The 20,306-nt window shown below is 38.6% G+C and overlaps 1 protein-coding gene across 3 annotated transcripts in view; it reads right to left on the bottom strand.

The window, feature by feature from the left end:
- Positions 1-1,664: 1,664 nt before the first annotated feature.
- Positions 1,665-20,306, bottom strand: part of CSGALNACT2 (chondroitin sulfate N-acetylgalactosaminyltransferase 2) — a 45,698-nt gene continuing 27,056 nt past the window's right edge. For all 3 annotated transcript variants that reach the window (XM_054508286.2, XM_045878371.3, XM_054508285.2), the window contains 2 exons: positions 10,569-10,650; positions 1,665-3,847 (listed from right to left, as the gene is read on the bottom strand). In XM_054508286.2, coding sequence (XP_054364261.1) covers positions 3,555-3,847; positions 10,569-10,650 — 375 coding nt within the window. In that variant the 3' untranslated portion in view covers positions 1,665-3,554. The remainder of the gene's footprint in view (positions 3,848-10,568; positions 10,651-20,306) is intronic.

Here is a 20,306-nt window from a genome sequence, read left to right on the forward strand (position 1 = left end):
AAATGCAAAGTATCTGGGAAAAATCTATAAAATAAGACATGTAAAACCACTGTGTGAAAAAGTATAAAATTTAATTGAAAGACAATAAAGACCTAAATAGACATGTCATGTTCGAGGATTAGAAGACTCTATCATAGATGTAAATTTTCCCCAAAGTTATCTTATAGATTCAATGAGATTCCAAATTCAGGAAAGTTTTGTGAAACTTAAGTAGCTTATTCAAAAATTTATGTCAAAGTACCAGGGCTACAAAGAACCATAACAATCTTTAAGAATAAGGCAAGTGGACTAGCTCTCAGAGACACTGACTTGTACAAAGTTATAGTAATTTAGACCATGATGTAATGGTATGGTGATGGACAGAAAGCCTGATTGAACAGATGAGAGCCCAGAATCAGACCTGTGCATTTGGACATCTGATGGGTGAGAGTGGTTCTGCAGGTAAAATATGGACTATGTTGTAAGGTGATGATGGAAAAAAGTATAATGCAATCCTTACCTCATGTCATACACAAAAAGTTCTTCCAGTTGGGTTAAAGACCTAACTAGGAAAAGCAAAGCTATATATGAGGTATTCAGAAGACAATATAGAACAATAGCTTTATCTTTCCTTAATATATCATAAATCAATAATAAAAAGTAGAATACATAAAAGAAAAAAAATCAGTCACATTAGAGTTAATGTTTGTTAATGAAAAAGTACCATCAAGAATGGGAAAAGACGAGCCACATCCTGCGAAAAGATACTTAACCAATAAAAATTGGTATCCAGAATACGTGAAGAATTCCTAAGAACTGATAATAATGGGCAAGAGGACTGAAATGCAAACTGTAACTACAATTCATGCCTAAGGTCTATTAGATTAGCAAGAATTAATAAACCTGACAAAATTAAGTGTTGCCAAGGATGCAAAATGAACTGTCTCACAGTGCTAGAGATGGTCCACTTTGGAAAGGAAGCTGAACGTACACACAATCGATGACCCAGCATCATTACTCTTAGAGAAATTCTTGTACACTTACAAGACACATGTAAAGCAGTATTCATGACAATACTGCTTCTGATAGCAAAAGTAAACAACAAAAAACTATGAACCCAAATATCTATAAAAAAAGAATTACTGAATATTCAGTATATTCATACAGTGGAATACTAGTCAGTAATAAAAACGAATTTTGAGACTAACATGAATGAACATCAAAAATATAATCCTGAATGAAAGTTAGAAAATATATAATGAAATAATGTGCATATAAATTCAGAAACAGGCAGAACAGTCTTTTGGGTAGAGGTACAGACACAGTTGGGAAAACTAAGAAAAACAAATGAAAAACTATCACAGAAATCAGAATGGTTACTATTATGGAGAGTGAGGGTGTGTGATCAGGAAGGGGCATGCAAAGGCCTTTCACTGATAATGTTATCTTAGTCTTGGTAGCTGGTGCACTTAATCTGCATAGCTGTTTGCTTTCTTACTCTTTTTTTTTTTTAAAGATTTTACTTATTTTTTAAGAGAGAGAGAGACAGCGAGAGAGGGAACATAAGTAGGGAGAGTGAGAGAGGGAGAAGCAGGCTTCCCACCGAGCAGGGAGCCTGATGGGGGACTCAATCCCACGACCCTGGGATCATGACCTGAGCCGAAGGCAGACGCTTAACGACTGAGCCACCCAGGTGCCCTGCTTTATTATTCTTTAAAGTACACAATTACATGTTATATACTTTTTTGTATTTATGGTATTTTGCAACATAAATTAATTTATCACATTTTCATTTAACTTTTGGTAATAAAATACTTTATTGGTACCGTTTAATGTCAAAAACACAGTATACACTGTTTCCATTGCTTAGCTTCCATCTTTAAATTAAAAGCTCATTAAGGTAAAGTCATTTGATTCTGTCAAAAAACAAGCTGCAACTTACCTTTGCAAATAATTAGGTTCTCTCACTTTAAATACCTAAACTCACTGGTCTTCATAATAAATAATTGTATATAAAAGGAGATATTGGCCTGAATAATTCTGCAGAGAACATTTTACACATCTTAAAAAAGCCTAAATGCTACCCAACTTAAAACTTGTAAGAATAATTCATTAAGAGTTACTGTAAAATGAATTCATGTAGCACCAAGAAATTTGGGATTTATATTTCAGATGATATGATCTACTGAGTAAAAAGAGTAATGATTTTTCTTCTGTGAATTTTCAGGTGTTTATATACAAATAGAAAGGATACAATATAGGTCCTTTTTAAAAGCCAAAGGTTCAAAATCTGTGCATGCCTTTCACCATATCTCCCAATTTCTGGATCTAGCAATGGACCTATGGTAAAAGATCCATGTGTGATAAATAACATAGTACAGTCCTATCTGAATATAACTTCTTATTCATCTTGTCTCATTAACATAATTTATACCTCAATTAAAATTTTATTCTATCTGCAAACAATATAGTTCTTTAAAATATTTTGCAATTCAGATTTCCATTCAGACCATCTTCTCATCCACCTCTTTTCTCAAATCAGTGTAATTTTATGGTATACCTTATTAAATTGTTTTTTCTCCCTTTAGTGAAACTCTGTCAACTCAAAGTATCACAATATTACAAACACAGATGTAGCATATATTAACATATTAGAAAAAAAGGATAATAAATACATATGGATCCATGCTAAATAAGACAATGCAAAGCAAAAAACACGAAACACCATGTGATGTTGATCTTTTCTGAATCTGTAACTACAAGGAGGCCCCGACAGCACCCTGGCTCATGTAAACTGATGTTCCCAGATATCACTAGTGCCCTGTACTCCAACATAATTAAATTTTCTATTAAAGACATTTCCATGTTTATTTGTTTAAAACAATCTATAGAAACTTTGACTACTAATCCTGATAATGGTAACAAAACATTATAGTTTTAATCAAGTCATAGATTCTGAGCTAAGTATTTTCTACTACCATCCATTTATTTAAAAACACATTCAGGGAGCTAAGCAACATTCAGTTTAAAGGGGTTTTTATTTCTGATTTCTTCTGATTGTGAACTTCAGATGTGTTATTTAGTCATCCTCTGCTTCAGTGAAAAAGAATTCTTCAAGCAACTGACTAAAGATCTTAATTTAAAAGCAGGCTGACTCAGTGGTCAGCAGGTGAAGAACCCATGTCTATACACTGCATCCATAACCCTTTCCTCTCTGCAGGAACTGGATGCTCCTGACCTACCATGAGCACAACGCATTCCATCCTCAACCCAGATGTAACCAGGGCACATTAGAACATGGGTGCAGGGTAGAAACTAAAAACTACTTTTGGGGCAAACACCAGATTTCGATTTGTCAGCGATTCTGTAGTACGGTATTCCCACAAAACAGGCTTTGCATTGAAACACTTGATTTTTCTTCTCATATCAAGTTAAACTGCTAAAGTAAAACAATGTCAGAAAGAACACAAAAGATAAGCATGTCTTCTCCGAAAGAGGCACTGCATCTGGAATTGGAATTAAGGCTAAATAAATAGTGCTGGTTTGTGGTTCAGACTAATGTGCCAATGATTACGTTAACCAACAGCTTCGCTATTTGTCCTGTATGCCTGTTTGTGAAGATGCATCTCTATCTCCTCCCTGAAGACCAGCATTCCCAGGTGTGAGTGAGAGGCCTCGTTCATGGCTTTGGATTGGATGCACATACGGTACTGCTCAGGAGTCAACTCATCAGCACAGCGTTTCTCATGCCAGAGGTGGAAAAGACCAGGAACCGGAGTCCGAATCACAATCAGGTCACCATGTAAGTATTTTCGATAAAGATGAACATCTTCTCCACCCCAACCTTTTACTTCCATGTCAAATCCACCTGCAGGATGAAAATTGACACTATAGGTAAATGCCTGACAGCCAGAGCACAGTCAACCCTGATAGAATTAAGATGTTCTGCTTCAAATGAGATGGCACAGTACAGCCTAAAGACACCTGATATAGAGGACTGACATCTGGGTTTGGAAGTCCAGTTAGGAGCTGACATCTAGGAGCTCAAGCCTGTTGTTCAGAGTATCAAAATGAGATTAAATACTTGAGAATGCTTTGTAAATGTCTAAGTTACATAGAAAATCTAGAGAAAGTCAAAGGAGAAGGAAATATAATAATTTCACTACCATTAATATTATAATTAATACAGTTATCCTTTGAGATACAAGTTTTTCTGGGTCACAGACAACTTTCCAGAGGAGAAAACAGAAGAAATGGCTAGGCTGAACATCTACATTTGAGAATGGGCACACAGGTGATTTAAAGCCACAGGAATGGATGAAATTACTGAAGGAGTTTAGAAAGAAAATAGGACCCAGATCTAGACGCTAAGCAATACCAATATCTACAGGTTAAACACGCAGAGAAAGATGAATCAGCAAGAGACTGAAAAATAGCCCCAGGGGATGGAGAAAATTTCGGAGAATGAGCTATCAGAGTAGTCAAGTGAAAAAAGTGTCTTCAGGAAGAAATGGTCAAGTGTATGCTGCTCAATAAAGAACTTAAAAACAAAAAAACAAAAACAACAAATAGACCTGGCAACATATATGTCACTTATAACCTTACCTACTAGAACAATTCTGATGGAGTGATGGGGCAAATGGCTTACTGGACTGGGTGAACACATGAAATGGGAGATAAAGTTGAGACTATTTTCAAATTGGCTTAAGCTGAACAACAAACTTTTTTTTAATTAACATATAATGTATTATTTGTTTCAGGGGTACAGGTCTGTGATTCATCAGTCTTACACAATTCACAGCACTCACCATAGCACATACCCTCCCCAATGTCCATCACCCAGCCACTCCATCCCTCCCACCCCCCTCCACTCCAGCAAACCTCAGTTTGTTTCCTGAGATCGAGTCTCTTATGGTTTGTCTCCCTCTCTGGTTTAGTCTTGTTTCATTTTTCCCTCCCTTCCCCAATGATCCTCTGTCTTGTTTCTCAAATTCCTCATATCAGTGAGATCATATACTTGTCTTTCTCTGATTGACTTATTTCGCTTAGCATAATACCCTCTAGTTCCATCCATGTCATTGCAAATGGCAAGATTTCATTTTTTGATGGCTGCATAATATTCCATTGTATATATATGTACCACATCTTCTTTATCCATTCATCTAACAACAAACTTTCTAAAGAAGCATAGAGAACACAAACCATTTGGAATTTTTTGAAGAATCAGCAAAGATTCTTAAAAACTGAGAACAAATTAATTCTTCAATTAAGAGCTAGGTTTCCAAATTATGTCTTCTAATAATTATATGCCACTTAGTTCATACTCACAGCATGACAACAATCCTGAGATCTCTGAAAAATATTACCTTAAATAGTTACAGCTTTACTAAATGCTATGTCTAATACATATTGGTTTTTCTTCTTTGTAGACATAAGGTCTTCAAATATTAAAGATGGTGTAGATACTTAAAATAAATGGGGGACTTCCAGGTTCTGGTCCAGCATATACAGAGCTTAGAAGTCATATCATCCTAACAACAAGTAAAAAACCAAACAAACTGAAAAATAAACAGTTCCCTCAGAGAAATAAGGTCACAGAGCAAACTGCCACCTCCAAATTGGAGAGAACACAGAATCACAACTATTAGAGCAGAAACCCAACACTAGATATATATATACAATGGAATATTATGCAGCCATCAAAAGGAATGAGATCTTGCCATTTGCAACAACGTGGATGGAACTGGAGGGTATTATGTTGAGCGAAATAAGTCAAACAGAGAAAGACATGTATCATATGATCTCACTGATATGAGGAATTCTTAATCGCAGGAAACAAACTGAGGGTTGCTGGAGTGGGGGGTGGGGTGGGAGGGAGGGGGTGACTGGGTGATAGACACTGGGGAGGGTATGTGCTCTGGTAAGCGCTGTGAATTGTGCAAGACTGTTGAATCTCAGATCTGTACCTCTGAAACAAATAATGCAATATATGTTAAGAAAAAAAAAAAAAGAAGAAGATAGCAGGAGGGGAAGAATGAAGGGGGGGAAATCAGAGGGGTAGACGAACTATGAGAGACGATGGACTCTGAAAAACAAACTGAGGGTTCTAGAGGCGAGGGGGTGGGAGGATGGGTTAGCCTGGTGGTGGGTATTGAGGAGGGCACATTCTGCATGGAGCACTGGGTGTTATGCACAAACAATGAATCATGGAACACTACATCTAAAACTAATGATGTATGGGGATTAACATAAGAATAAAAAAAAAAAGAAACCCACCACTAGAAATCTCTAGGGGAACCAGTACTGGGGTAGGAAAAAAAAATCTGAACTATAGATGATGAATGGCTAGAGGTTTAGTGGGCCAAGTCTGAGAGTTGAAAACTCTGGGGGAGGGGCAGTCATAGGAGGGTCCCTACAATTGTGTGAGTTTTACCTTTAGGAGCTCTAGCAGGTTCTCACTGTGAAGACTGGAGCAAAATCCCCTAGTGCTTTCAGCAGGGGCAGTGGGAACATAATCATTCTGAAACATGCCAGAGCACTTTCTTCTTCTTTTTTTTAAAGTTTAATTTATTTTAAAGTTTAATTTATTCATTTGACAGAGAAAGAGAGAGAGCACAAGCAGGGGGAGTGGTAGGCAGAGAGAGAGGGGGAAGCAGGCTCCCCACCGAGCAGGGAGTCCGATGTGGGACTTGATCCCAGGACCCTGGGATCATGACCTGAGCCAAAGGCAGCCGCTTAACCGACTGAGCCACTCAGGTGCCCGCACTTTATTCTTCTTAAGAAGGCCTGCCCTCAGGAGAAACTATTTTACTAGAGTCAAACCTACCTGGGGGAAGGACATACCCAACTCCAGCCCACTCTAGCCATCCTGTCCCACCTAAAGTTGGTGGCAGTGTCTGAGAAACACTTGTGAAGTTAACGGTCCAGATACATAATCTCACTAAAGGACTGAGACCTAATCACAGGACTACAGAATGCTTCTTCTTTCCCCACACCTCACCACCGATTACTAAAGGCTTATTTACTGCAGTTTCCTTTGCCCAATACATCATATTCAGCTATGAAGAAAAAATGAGGCATACTAAAAGACAAAAAACAGATTGAAGACACAGAGTGAGCATCAGAACCAGACTCAGATATGGCAGGGGTACTGAAATTATCAGCCTGGGAATTTAAAACGACTATAACTGATATGCTAGGGGCTCTAACAGAAAAGTAGACAAGTAAGAACAGATGGGTAATGTAAGCAGAGAGTGACAGATTCTAAGAAAGAATAAAAAAGAAATGCTAAAGATAAACAATGTAACAAAGGAAGAATGCCTTTGTATAGGCTGAGGAAAGAAATCTCTTGAGCTTGAGGACATGTCAATAGAAACTTCCAAAACTGAAAAGGCAAAAACAAAGAGGACTTGGGTGGGGGGAGCCAGATCAGAACAGAATTTCTAAGAACTGTATACAAAAGGTGTAACATATGTGTAATGGGAATATCAGAAGGAGAGGAAAGAAAGGAACAGAAGCCCCAAAATGAAAGAGGCCAAATTCCAAACAAGTGCTGCTGAGAGGCCAGGGGCTCCCTTTCTCATCCAGCCCATAGTCATAAGGTAGAGGACACACCCCAGAAGGGAGTGGGACCCCTGACCCTCCACCCCATGTCCTACTCATAATGCAGGGGTGTTACTCTGAGAGAAGTGTGCCACTATCTCCATCCCCAGCTCCAGAGAAGGCTCAGCGATTCTTCCCAGGGGAGGAGCCAGTGCAGAAGAACAAACTGCTTTGAAGCTCTTCCCAGAGGAACTGACTTTATTTGAAACAGTGTACAGAAATTTAAGTCTAAGGGGGCTCTTGAAAATAATGGAGATTTTGGTGATAAGCAATTAAGAGAAGGCTGATAACTCCATTAGAGCAATAAGCTAAAATGTAGGCCGGCTAGTTTACTGGAGAGAAACAGGGAAAGAGACAGATAAGAAGAACCTTACTGAGGTCTGAACAAAACTCAAAGATGTGCCTCAAAAACTACCTTGCAATAGGGTTCAATTTAATTGGGTCAGACTGTGGAGCAATTTATGCCCCAGAGCATTGTCAAAAACAAGAGAGCAATGAGTGGAGCCTAACAGGTGGGAGTTACCAACAGAGGCACAGAGACAGTAAAAGCCCTACTAGGGGCGCCTGGGTGGCTCAGTTGGTTGAGCACCTGACTTCGGCTCAGGTTGTGATCCTGGGGTCTTGGGATCCATCCCTGAGTTGGGCTCCCTGCTCAGCAGGGAGTCTGCTTCTTTCTCTCCTCTGCCCCTCCCCCTGCTCCTGCTCTCTTTCTCTCAAATTTTTTTTTTAAAAGAGAGCCCTACTAAATCCATGTCATCCCAGGGTGACTGTGCACATGCCCTAAGGAGTGACCTATTGCTGGGGAATGGGGAGATAAAATTCACTAAAATAGTAAAGCCAAGTCAATAAATAAGCAAGCAAAAAACAGAACAAAAAACAAGCCCAGGAGTCAGGGGGTAATCAATATCCAGACTTGCCACAATATATTACCTAAAATGTCCAGTTTTCAAGAAAGAAATTATGAGCCATATAAAGAAACAGAAAAGTGTGACCCATATACCAGAAAAAGTAGGCCACAGAAACTGTCTGTGAGAGGGCCCAGATGTCAGTTTTTACAAATTTTTCAAAACCATTATAAATATGTTTAAAGAATTAAAAGAAATCATGCTTAAAGAAGTAACAGAAGGCAAGATGACAATGTCTCATCAAACAGACAATATTAATGAGGAGACAGAAATTATATATATAAAAAGAACCAAATGGAAATTCTGGAGTTAAAAAGGACAATGCAAATGAAAAATTGATTAGAGCAGCTCAACAGTAGATCTGAACTAACAAAGAATCAGCAAACTTGAAGACAGATCAATTGAAATTATGCAATCCAAAGAATGGAGAGAAAAAAAATAATGAAAAATGAACAGTCTCAGAGAAATGTGGGACACCATTAGCTATACTGACAGATACCAAATAGGAGTATGAGGAGAAAATCATGAGAAAGGAGCAGTGAGAAATACACAGATTAAAAGGCAGTGATGTATCCTTGCTGTTTTATTAAGCCAGAAATCAGGGAAAAGGGCATTAGTTTATTTAATAGTCCTTTTATTGCTATTTGCTGTTTCCATGATTTAAATGTTACAATGATAAAGAGACAAGGTGGAGGAATTTCCAAAATAAGTGGCTGATTATAAAAATGAATGTAAGATGGACCTAAAAAGTACACAAAATATATTCTTTTTTTTTTTTTTTAAGATTATTTATTTATTTGACAGAGAGCGTGAGCACAAGCAGGGGGAGTGGCAGGCAGAGGGAGAAGCAGGCAGAAGCAGGCTCCCCGCTGAGCAGAGAGCCCGATGTGGGACTCCATCCCAGGACCCTGGGATCATGACCTGAGCCGAAGGCAGACGCTTAACCGACTGAGCCACAAAATATATTCTATTATAAATATAAAATATATTTATATATTTTATAAAATATATAAAATATAAAATATATAAAATATAAAATAAATTATAAAATATAAAACATATATACAAATATATGCATGTGTATATATAGATGTGTATGTGTGTGTGTGTGTGTATATACACACACACACACGCATAAATATATAAAATATATTCTTATATACTGTGGAAATGTAGCCACTGACTGATCAGGAGACATAGAATCTGGTTTCAGCCTGCTTTCTTTTTTTTTTTTTAAAGATTTTATTTATTTATTTAAAAGAGAGAGAGAGAACAAGTGGGGAGGAGGGGCAGAGGGAGAGGGAGAAGCAGGCTCTCTGCTGAGCAGGGAGCCCAACACAGGCTTGATCCCAGGACCCTGGGATCATGACCTGAGCCAAAGGCAGCCACTTAACTGACTGAGCCACCCGGGCGCCCCTCAGCCTGCTTTCTTAAACTGTACTCTGAAAATGTATTTTTTGCTAGGTAAGGCTGAAGCTAGAGTGGGGCAGGAGGCTTAGACCTGATTCTTCAGGGTCATTCTGGTTTCAAGGAGTGGATGACTAAGCCAATGACTCCAAGTCCCCCACTCCAACTTCAACCAGAGGTAGAAAGATCAGCTGTCATTTCATTTGTTTTAAATACTAGTATTTTCATAACAGTTCAATAGAAAATTAAAGGAGGTTTCATCTCTAAATAAAAAAATGCAAAAGCCCTTAGACTAGGTAATCTAACATTATTTCCAGATGTAACAATCCATGAGCACAACACCAAAGTTATGTAGAGATCTTTCGTAAGAGTATTCAAAACAACTGCAAATAATTGGTAACAAGCCAAACAGATGTTTTTTAAAAACTAGTGTTTTGATTTTAAAGAAACAAGTAAATGGTCTATTTTACTTTTTTTCTTTATGATCTCATTTTTGCTACTTAGAGACATTAATTATAAACTTACTTTGCCTTTCACACCTCTAGATACCTCTTTTTAGCTATTTCATTCATAATTTAATAGGAAAACACTCGATTCTGAGACCTTTGAGAAAAATGCCATAAGGCACTACAGTAAATATGTACAGCCCTATCCTTCAATGTAAGGTATACTTACCAATGGTCAGGAAATCTGATCGATACTGACAAGTCATTCCAAAGCCAAAATCTCGCCAAAAGCCAGAATCTTTTTTGTGAACCTTTGGTTAAAAAAAAAAAAATTCAATTTAATCCCTTAAGAACTAGAAGAAGTTTCAATCAACAATGAAAAAAATTAAAATACTTTCCAAATAATTTTTCCTGTCATTTATGTGACTGACAATGGATCACAAGCATTCACATGATTAAATCCTTACAAAACCAACAAATATACAGTACTCCCCATCAGCAAAGGGTTCTAGCCACATTCAATTTAACTTAAGGCCTGTACAAGGTGCAAGCTGAGGTTACTAATAAACAGTATGGTGCCTGAGCTCAAGGAGCTTACATTCCATTCTGGGAGGATAACTGTTGCACAAACTCATACTATAATACACTGTAATTACTTCTACATAGACCTTATAAGGTGCCTACCCTTGGCCCTTACCTGACTGTATACAGTTTTGCTCTGGTAATTACCCAGCCCCATGTAACCCATGAGCTTCAGGGAAGCTCCTTCCACCTGTACCTTTAGATTAGACCATGATTACTCTATACCAGTGGCACAGTGTCACCCACTTATTGTAGGAATTGATTCACTAATGGGAAGTAGACAAAATTCAGGCCAACATGGTAAAAGGGGAGGGTCGTTGGGAACTCTGGAAAACAAAGCCCCTTCATTCCTCTGAGAGAGCGACTAGAAAAGACACTTGCTTTTTTTTGGATGGTGTAAGGCAGGAGTCAGCAAACTACAGTCTCCAGGCTAAATCTGGCCTGCCGCCTGTTTTTGAAAATAATTTTATTGGAATATAGCCACACTCATTTGTTTATAACCTGTCTATGTATATTTCATGGTACAGTGGCATAGCTGAGTAGTTGCAATAGGGATTTAACTATATGGCCCGCAAAGCCAAAATATTTTCTATGCGGCTCTTTACAGAATAAGTTTGCCAACTCCTGGTGTAGGGTGTAGATGTGAAGCTTGGAACTGCTACAGTCTTTTTCTACCACAAGGGAAACAAGCTTTAAAATGAAACTGTCACCACTGAAGTCCAAACAGAGAAAGAAAAAGAAAATCAGGGCTTTGATGATATATAGCCCCAGAATCAAGTAAAAGTTGAAGTCTGATAAACCTTCTTTATTTTATTCATGCATTTAACAAGAGTTTTAATCCATCAGACATAGTACTGAGAGCTGGGACACAGCAGTGGATAGAGATGACAAAGTCTCTGCCATCACAGAGCCTCTGTTTTGATGAAAAAATAGCAAATAAATAAATATATATCTCAGGTGGTAATATACATGCTAGGAAGAAAAATGTAGTAGGACAAGGGGAGAGCATGAGAGAAAGAAAGCCTATTTTGGACATAATGGCCATACGAGGTCTGAGGAGATAATGTTTGAGCAGGGACCCTAATGAAATATTGAAGTGAGCTGTGAAATATCTAAAGGAGATCATTCCAGGCAAAGAGGGTAACATGTATGATGGCTATGAGGCAGGAAGGGAATGAGTGGGTCAAGAGCAGAAAAAACAAGGGCAAGAGCAGAGGAATGAGGTTCTGCGGACAAGAAAGGGCTATTAATATTTTTTAAAAGATAATTATTACAGTGTTTTTGTATGCATATGGTAATGATCTAGAAGAAGCATAATGTTAGGATAGGAGAGCATGATGGCTGGCTGGGGGGGAGTCCTTGTTTAGGCACGAGGGATGAGCTCTAGTTCAAGAGAAAAGAACAGGCTGGCCTTATGAAAGGACGTGCGCAGTTCCTCCACTGGGAATGGAGAGGCTGATGGGTCTCATGATAGAATAAGGAAATGAAATGTCTGAATACTTCTCTATTCTAAGTGAAATACGAAGCAAGGTTTGTGGAGAGTGAGTAGTAGTGAGGGGTGCTGGGTTGGAGGACAGTGTGGCTGGCTTGCAGGTTGGACAGCGGGCAGACTACGGTCAGATGCAGATGTCAGGGCAGCTGCGGAACCTGAGGTCTGTAGTCATGTTTTTAAAGCAGTGGCCCTATAGTGGGGCTGTGTATTTCTTACCCTCCCTGTTCCACTGCTCAGGGGCCTGGGTAAGAGTTGCCCTTAACCAGACTGGGGTTCTTTTTTTTTTTTTTTTTTTTTAAGATTTTATTTATTTATTCATAAGAGACAGAGAGAGAGAGAGAGGCAGAGGGAGAAGCAGGCTCCCCGCTGAGCAGGGAGCCCGATGCGGGACTCGATCCCAAGACCCTGGGATCATGACCTGAGCCAAAAGCAGACGCATAACCATCTGAGCCACCCAGGCACCTGGGCTGGGGTTCTAAGAGAAAACACTGGATGGGGTGAGGGATGAAGGTGAGTATAGCAAGGAGGCTGTGGATAATGACTGACTATAGAGTTGGAATTGGGTAAGGAGAGACATGAGGATGCGGACATGAGAAGGATGACAGAAAGGAGTGAGTTACTTCATCCAAAGTGCAAGGTTCTAAGACAGCCTCCTCTGAGAAAAGAAGTTGGAACTAGGATCTGAGAGATAAGCAGGAGTTAGTCAAGTGAAAGATGTGCTGGGGGAAAGTTCTAGACAAAAGAACAGGTTGTGCAAAGACGAGATTAGAGAGAGCACTGTGGGTGAAGGATGGTGGGACCACATTAGAAACAGAGTAGAGGTGCCCACAAATGTAGGCCAGAGCTCAGCAAACTTCTGCAAAAGAATAGGCAGTAAATATTTTAGGCTCTGCAGAACATATAGTCTGTCACAACTATTTAACTTAGCCACTGTAGTGTGAAAGCTGTCATAGACAATAGGTAATCAAATGAGCATGCTGTGTTCCAATAAACTTTATGGCTGCTGAAATTTGTATTTCATGTAATTTTCATATGCCATGAAAATTATTTTGAAAATATTTTTCAACCATTCTTCATTCATGGGCCATAGAAAACTAGGCAGTAGGCTGTTTGGCCAGCAGGTCATAGACTGATGACCCCTGGTCTAAGAGACCCAGGGGGCCACATCAGAGAGAACGGGATACCTGGTCACATATTTTGGCTCTATCCTAATAGCAATGGAAATTCTCTGAAGAGTCAAGGCAGAAGGAGTAATGTGATCAGGTAACATTTCTGAAAGATCACTCTGGCTAGAGTATAGAGAAGAGATATAAGAGGGGACAAGAAGGGAGGCTGAGAGGCTGGTTAAGAGGCAACAGTTATAATCTGGGATTGGGAAGCTGGTGGTTTAGAATATCATGATATATTTGGAAAGAAAAAATTGCATGGGGGTAAAAAAAAAAAGACTGAGGACAAAGAATTGATAGAAGTCAGGAAGTGACTGAATGGGCAGGAGTTGGGGTGAGAGGGAAGGATCAACCAAGGGCGACAGCAGGCTGCTGTCCTGACTAATGGGTATGTGATAGTGCCATCCCCCAAGAGTGGGGGCACTGAGGAAAAGACCCAGAGCTGAACGATGCAAAGCTGGGTGCTGAGCATAATGAATGTGAGTGATCTGTAAGGCAGCCACATGGAAATTACTGCAGATAGCAGGAATGAAGGGAATATACAGGTCTGTAGAGGAGGCAAATCTTGAGAGGAGTGGGAAGAAGAGTCTGAAAAAGCTGCTGTAGGTAATGGGAGAATTGGCTGAAAAATAGAATAACAAGGCAGCCCTGAGGACTCAGCTTAAGTTGGAGCTAATAAAAGAGGTATGCATTTTCCTTTTTTTTTTTTTTTTTTTTGCAGGGGAGGGCTTTTTCCCCTTCTAGAATGTAAAGCTCCTGGAGGGCAGGACTTTTTGTTGATTTTGATCACTGTATATCCAGAGCACCAGAACAATGCAAGGCACATGGTAAGCTTTTAATAAACATTTGTCAAATGAAAAAAATTTATAGAGGGCATAATTTCTGTGGCAAAACCAGGTTCCAATTTTCTTATCTCCTTAGTCAAAACATAATCCTGGTGCAAAGTATTAAAACAAAACACTCCTCCTCACCCCCCACCCCCCGTGCGCAAATAAAACACTCACTCTGACATTTCTACCCTACGACAATTCTGATTTTACAAATATCAAGACTTCCTTTATAACTTAGTTTCTTTAAAAAAAATCTCCAAATATTATCACACTTGGGGAAAGGAGTCATTAGTTTTGATTTTTAAACCAACACATTTCCACTGTCTATAATCCCTAATTGTTAATATTTTATTGCATTTTTATCTGTCCCTCTCTTAAGCACCTGGGGGATGCAGCTATCTACACGTAACCTACATCTCCAGCCCCCAGCCCCTCACAGGCTGCCAGGTTCACAGATCCATTTGGCAACTTGACACCTTCCCTTGGAGGTCTAATACACAACATACACAACCATGCTCAAGTTGAATCCCTGATCTCTTGTTCTGCCCTTCCTGTCTTTCATTCCTCACATCTAATCCACCAGCAAGTTCTGTCAGCCAAATCATATCCCAAACTTTCTCCACAATTACCATCCTTACCCAAGCCACGGTCACCTCCCTGGTGCACTGCAAAAGCCTAACTAGCTATTTGCAGCTGGAGCTACACACCATCCGTTCTCCACAGAATCAAAACCCTCCCAAGGTTTTCTATCACATGGAGCCTAAATTTAAACTCCTTATAACTCTACATGACTGGCCCAGCTTTGTGCCCTGTTGCTCACTGTGTTCTAGCCACCTTAGGAAACCCATTAGCTGTTCCTTCTGCCTGGAACTGCCTTTCCCCAGTCACTAGGTAGCAGGTTCTTTCCTGTTATTTGGATGTCCTCTCCAACAGCCTCATCTCAGAAAGGCCTTTCTGACTAAACACACCACAGAAACACCTAATCACTTTTCACAACTCAGCCTGTTTTAATGATCTGTATGGTATTTATTAATTGACTTTATCTTCTGTCTCTTCCTACCAGAATAAAGATTCTTGTGAACAATAACCATGTCTATACAGTTCTAGGTGCTGGGTAGTGAATAGTGAATAGTGGCTGGCATAGAATGAACCCTATTGGATGAATTAAGGTAACAGAGGCAGTTTGTGCAGTGGATAAGAATGGAGACACACTGCCCTGGCTCCTGGCCCCATCCTTGCCCGCTGTGCGTCTGGGCAGGCACTCAACCACCATATGGCTGTGTCCTCATCTATAAAATAGGGGTAATAATAGCATATACCTCAGAGGTGTAAGGAGGATTAAATGAGTTAACATGTATGAAAACCAGAACAGTACCTTACAAAAGAAAAGGGTGGATAAAAAATTAGCTATTATTAGCATTAAAATATCATTGAAAATACACATATATAATTCCGCTTTTTAAACATTGTATTTTCCTCTACATTTACACTGCTGTATATATCTACATATCATGAACATTTTCCTCCTGCTACATATTCACCATCATATGTACTATAATTCAATTTATTATTTTATTACTAGAGTTTTACTTGCTTCCAATGTTGTCAATATTATTATATGTATTGCTGCTCTATGGTTCTGTTTCCTCAGGAGAGACTCCTGGGAGTGGAGATTACTGGATCAGAGGGATGAACCGGTTTGAAAACTCCAGACCCAGAAAACTTGCCTGCATTCCTACACAACCAGCATGGATGGAAGAACTCCCACCCCACCAGCCTCACTTGCATGGCTGTTTTAAAAACTGATTTTCAGCAGCAAAAAAGTATTGCATTGTTGTTTTAATTTATTCTTAGTAAGGCTGGTTATTTAAATATCTTTATTGTGAATTATTATCGTCTTTTAGCCTTTTTTTTCTATTGGTGTATTTCCTGTTTATTATACATTAAGAAGAGCAAGTTTTCGTGTTGTTTTAAGTGGGATGATTGAAGTTTAGAAAGGGTAACTTGCAAAGGTTACAAAGTAGTGAAACTACAACTTGAAGTGGAAGTATTTAAACTTTTGTGTGTAACATCTAGAATGAACCCACATTCAAATCATTCTTCTCCCACATCCTCCCAAACCAGACAAGAATATTAGCATGCTTTTACATTCCTCTTCACCCTCACATATTGACTCCATTTAGCACTTTGTTTACCAAGTAATTTTTTTTATAAATAAATTTTTTATTTTGGAGTAATTTTAGATTTACAGAAAAGTTGCATAGTAAAGAGAGTTCCCATATACTTCTCACCTAGTTTTAACTTTCCCTAAATGTTATTATCTTACATTGTTGTGGTACATTTATAAAAACTAAGAAACCAACACTAGTATATTACTATTAACTAAATTTTATTTTATTCATTTATTTTTAAAGATTTTATTTATTTGAGAGAGAGAGAGAGAGAGAGAGAGAACGTGCATGAGGGAGAGGGAGAAGGAGACTCTTTGCTGAGCAAGGAGCCCAATGCGGGACTCAATCCCAGTACCCTGGGATCATGACCTGAGCTGAAGGCAGATGCTTAACTGACTAAGCCACCCAGGTGCCCCACTATTAACTAAATTTTAGACTTTATTTGGATGCAATTTTTCCTTTAATATCCTTTTTTCTGTTCTAGGATCCAGTCCAAGGTACCACATTGCATTTATTTGTTATGTCTCCTTGGTCTCCTGAGAAACTGTCATAATTTCTCAGTCTTCCCTGTTTTTGATGATCTTGACACTTTTTTAAGTTTATTATTATTTTTTTAGTAATACCTACACCCACCGTGAGGCTCAAACTCACGACCCTGAGATCAAGAGTCGCGTGCTCTTCCAACTGAGCCAGCTAGGCACCTTTGACCTTGACACTTTTGAGTATTGGTGGGGTATTTTGTGGAATACCCCTCAATCTGGGTTTGTCTGAAGTGTTTCTCATGATTAGGTTTTTGGAAGGAAGGCCACAGAAGTGAAATGCCCTTTTTGCTACATCAAATCAGGGGTGCATAGTAACGCTGGTAATGTTAACCTTCATTACTTGGCTTAAGGTGGTGTCTGCCAGGTTTCTCCACTGAAAAGTTCTCTTTCCATACTCAATTCTTTAGAAGTGAGTCACCTAGCTCCACCTACCGGAAAAGAAAGTATCAACATAAGTTATTTGTAATTCTGTAGCAAAGATTTAGCTTTTCTCCCTTATCTACTCTTATCTAATCAGTTTATTATTATTATTTATTCACTCGCTAATTTATTTATATCAGTATGGACTCATGGATATTTATTTTATGCTTGGGGTTGCAATCCAGTACTATGTTATTTATTTTGTTGCTCAAATTGTTCCAACTTTGCCATTGGGAGGGAGTTCTTTCAGGCTCGTGTGTCCCTTTGACACACCCTCATCCTTTTGTTTTTTTTGAGTACTGCCTTCCTTTCTGGAGCTTCAGGCTCCTTGATTTCCTGTCCCTGCACTAAGATCTGGGAGCTGTGTATGCTTGTTACTCTTACCTGCTTCTAGGTCCTCTCAAGGGACAGAGCTAGGTAATACACATTTGTGTGTACCTTTGAATTTTAAATCCCCAATTGCTATTCATTTCTTTTTTATTATGTGTCTCATCAACAACTATTTAAACAAAAGTTTTACTGGGGTTTTGGTGGTGGTGACTACTGTTTTATTCTCAGGTCTTCTTTCAAATGGGTTCATTTCTCATTCTGCTGAGGAGGTCTGTAAGAAGTAAACTTTGAGTCCTTAAATATTCAACAATATCTATTTTGCCCTCAAATAGGTCAAATGTTACAGAATTAAAGTTATTTCTCTCACAACATTCAAGGTATTGTTTTATTGTCTTCTAGCACCAATATCATCAAAAAGGCGGCAAATGCCAATCTGATTCGTACTCCTTTGTAGACAAATTCTCAAATGCCAGACTTGTCTTTCCTTAGCTCTTTGAAGTTTTCTTCTATTTCCTCCACTGTCTGTTCTCTCTTTTCTCTCCCTTCTGGAACTCCTGTTAACAATTTTGGGAGCTTCTTGAGTGATTCCTCATGTCTCATTTTTTCTCTCACATTATCTCTTGGTCTTTGTGTGCCCAGGTGGCTGGTCTTCTAGTTTACAAGTTTGTTTCAACTGTGACCATTCCACTATTCAGCCCATTTAGTGAGTTTCAGATTTTCACAATTTCCAAGTTGAACTTTTTCAGCAACAAATCTGGTCATATGAATTTAATGTTTTCTCTCTCTAAAGACATATTTATCTTAAAGTTGTTTTCATTCTGTATTCATATTCTCATGTGTTCTCTTTTCTGTTTATTAAAATTTGGTGCCTCTCTTTCGTAGTGTTGGTTTGGCTACTCTCGGTTAACTGCTACTGATTTTTGTTTCAAAAATCATTGTTCAGGGGCGCCTGGGTGGCTCAGTCAGTTAAGCGTCCAACTCTTGATCTCAGCTCAGGTCTTGATCTCAGAGTCTTGAGTTCAAGCCCTGTGTTGGGTTCCAAACTGGGCGTGGAGCATACTTAAAAAAAAAATCATTGTTCAAAAACCCTTGGCTGTTAGCTATGATTACAGGGGCCTATCTCCAGTAATAGTGGAAGAGGGGCCGAATGTGGTCTTGGGCACAATGTGCCAGCAGCAGCTCCTTTTCAGAGCCCGGGGCTCCCTATCCAACCTACAACTCAATATTCCCCAAACCCTACACTGCCTTTCTTGTTCCAGGGACCACACACACTGCCGTAGCCTGCAGTCCAATCCCTGTGATGCCTGTTTCTTAGCACACGCCCAGAAAATAGGTACTCCACCACTCTCTTCTATTGAGCTCAGAGGATACAGAGCAGCCCCATCTTGTGTTCTTCTGAACATGTTCAGATTCTTCTTTCCTCTCTCAATCCTATGCCAACTACTGCCATCTTACATAAATTTCTCAAAATTTTCTACCAATGGTACTTCTCTCATTTTCCAATGCTAATACATTTTTTTCTTTTTAGTAATTCACTTTTACAAAGGATTTAGTGTTAGATAAGGCAAATGTGGGTACTTGGTTCTCCATTTTGATCCCATTTGTGTCTATACTCCTAAGTAATACTGGCCTGCAGATAAGGTAGAGGGGTGTGTGTATATAGACACTTTGCCAGGTGTTGATCTGAAGATAATGTTGGCTTCATAAAATTTATTAAGTAGATCATGTGGTACTAATTTAACCTGTTCTTCGAAAGTTTGGAAAAACTCACCAGTAAAACATCATACCTATGCACCTGCAGGGTAATTTTTTTGGTAACTGTTCTAATTTTTTAAGTAGTTCTTAGTCTTTTTAGAGCTTCCATCTCTTCTATTTATAAAATGCTAACACAAACTTTGCTTGTGTTAATAGTTTATAAATTCTCAAATCTTTTATTTATTATTTTTAAAATGTACCATATAAAATTGATTTCTCTCAGTTGTATTTTCCTTTTTACTCCAAATCTGCTCACTTTGGTTAAAAAATTTTTTTGCACATAAAGAATAAGCTCCTATATATTAGTCAAACTATTATTTTTGGTTCATTAATTTCTGCCTTTATTTCTTTCCTCAGTTATTCATTTTTTTAACATCTTAAATTGACTTCTTAGTTGTTTCCATTTTTATTTAATATTAACAATAAAAGACTAAGACTTTTAGCCTTAGACTAAGTGCAATATAGTATTCTGGACTGGAACCTGGAACAGGAAAAGGACATTAGTAGAAAAACTGGTGAAATCCTAATCTATAGTGTAGTTAGCAGTAACTTGCCAAAGTTAATTTCTAATTTTGACAAATCATTACGTAAGATATTAATCTGAGGGAAAACTGGGTGAAGTACAGGAACGCTCTATACTATCTTTCCAACTTTTCTGTAAATCTAAATTATTCCAACA

The sequence above is a fragment of the Mirounga angustirostris genome, unplaced genomic scaffold (genome assembly GCF_029215605.1).
Source record: "Mirounga angustirostris isolate CCGP_5_RB_7025 unplaced genomic scaffold, mMirAng1.0.hap1 SCAF_6, whole genome shotgun sequence".
Lineage (NCBI taxonomy): Eukaryota > Metazoa > Chordata > Mammalia > Carnivora > Phocidae > Mirounga > Mirounga angustirostris.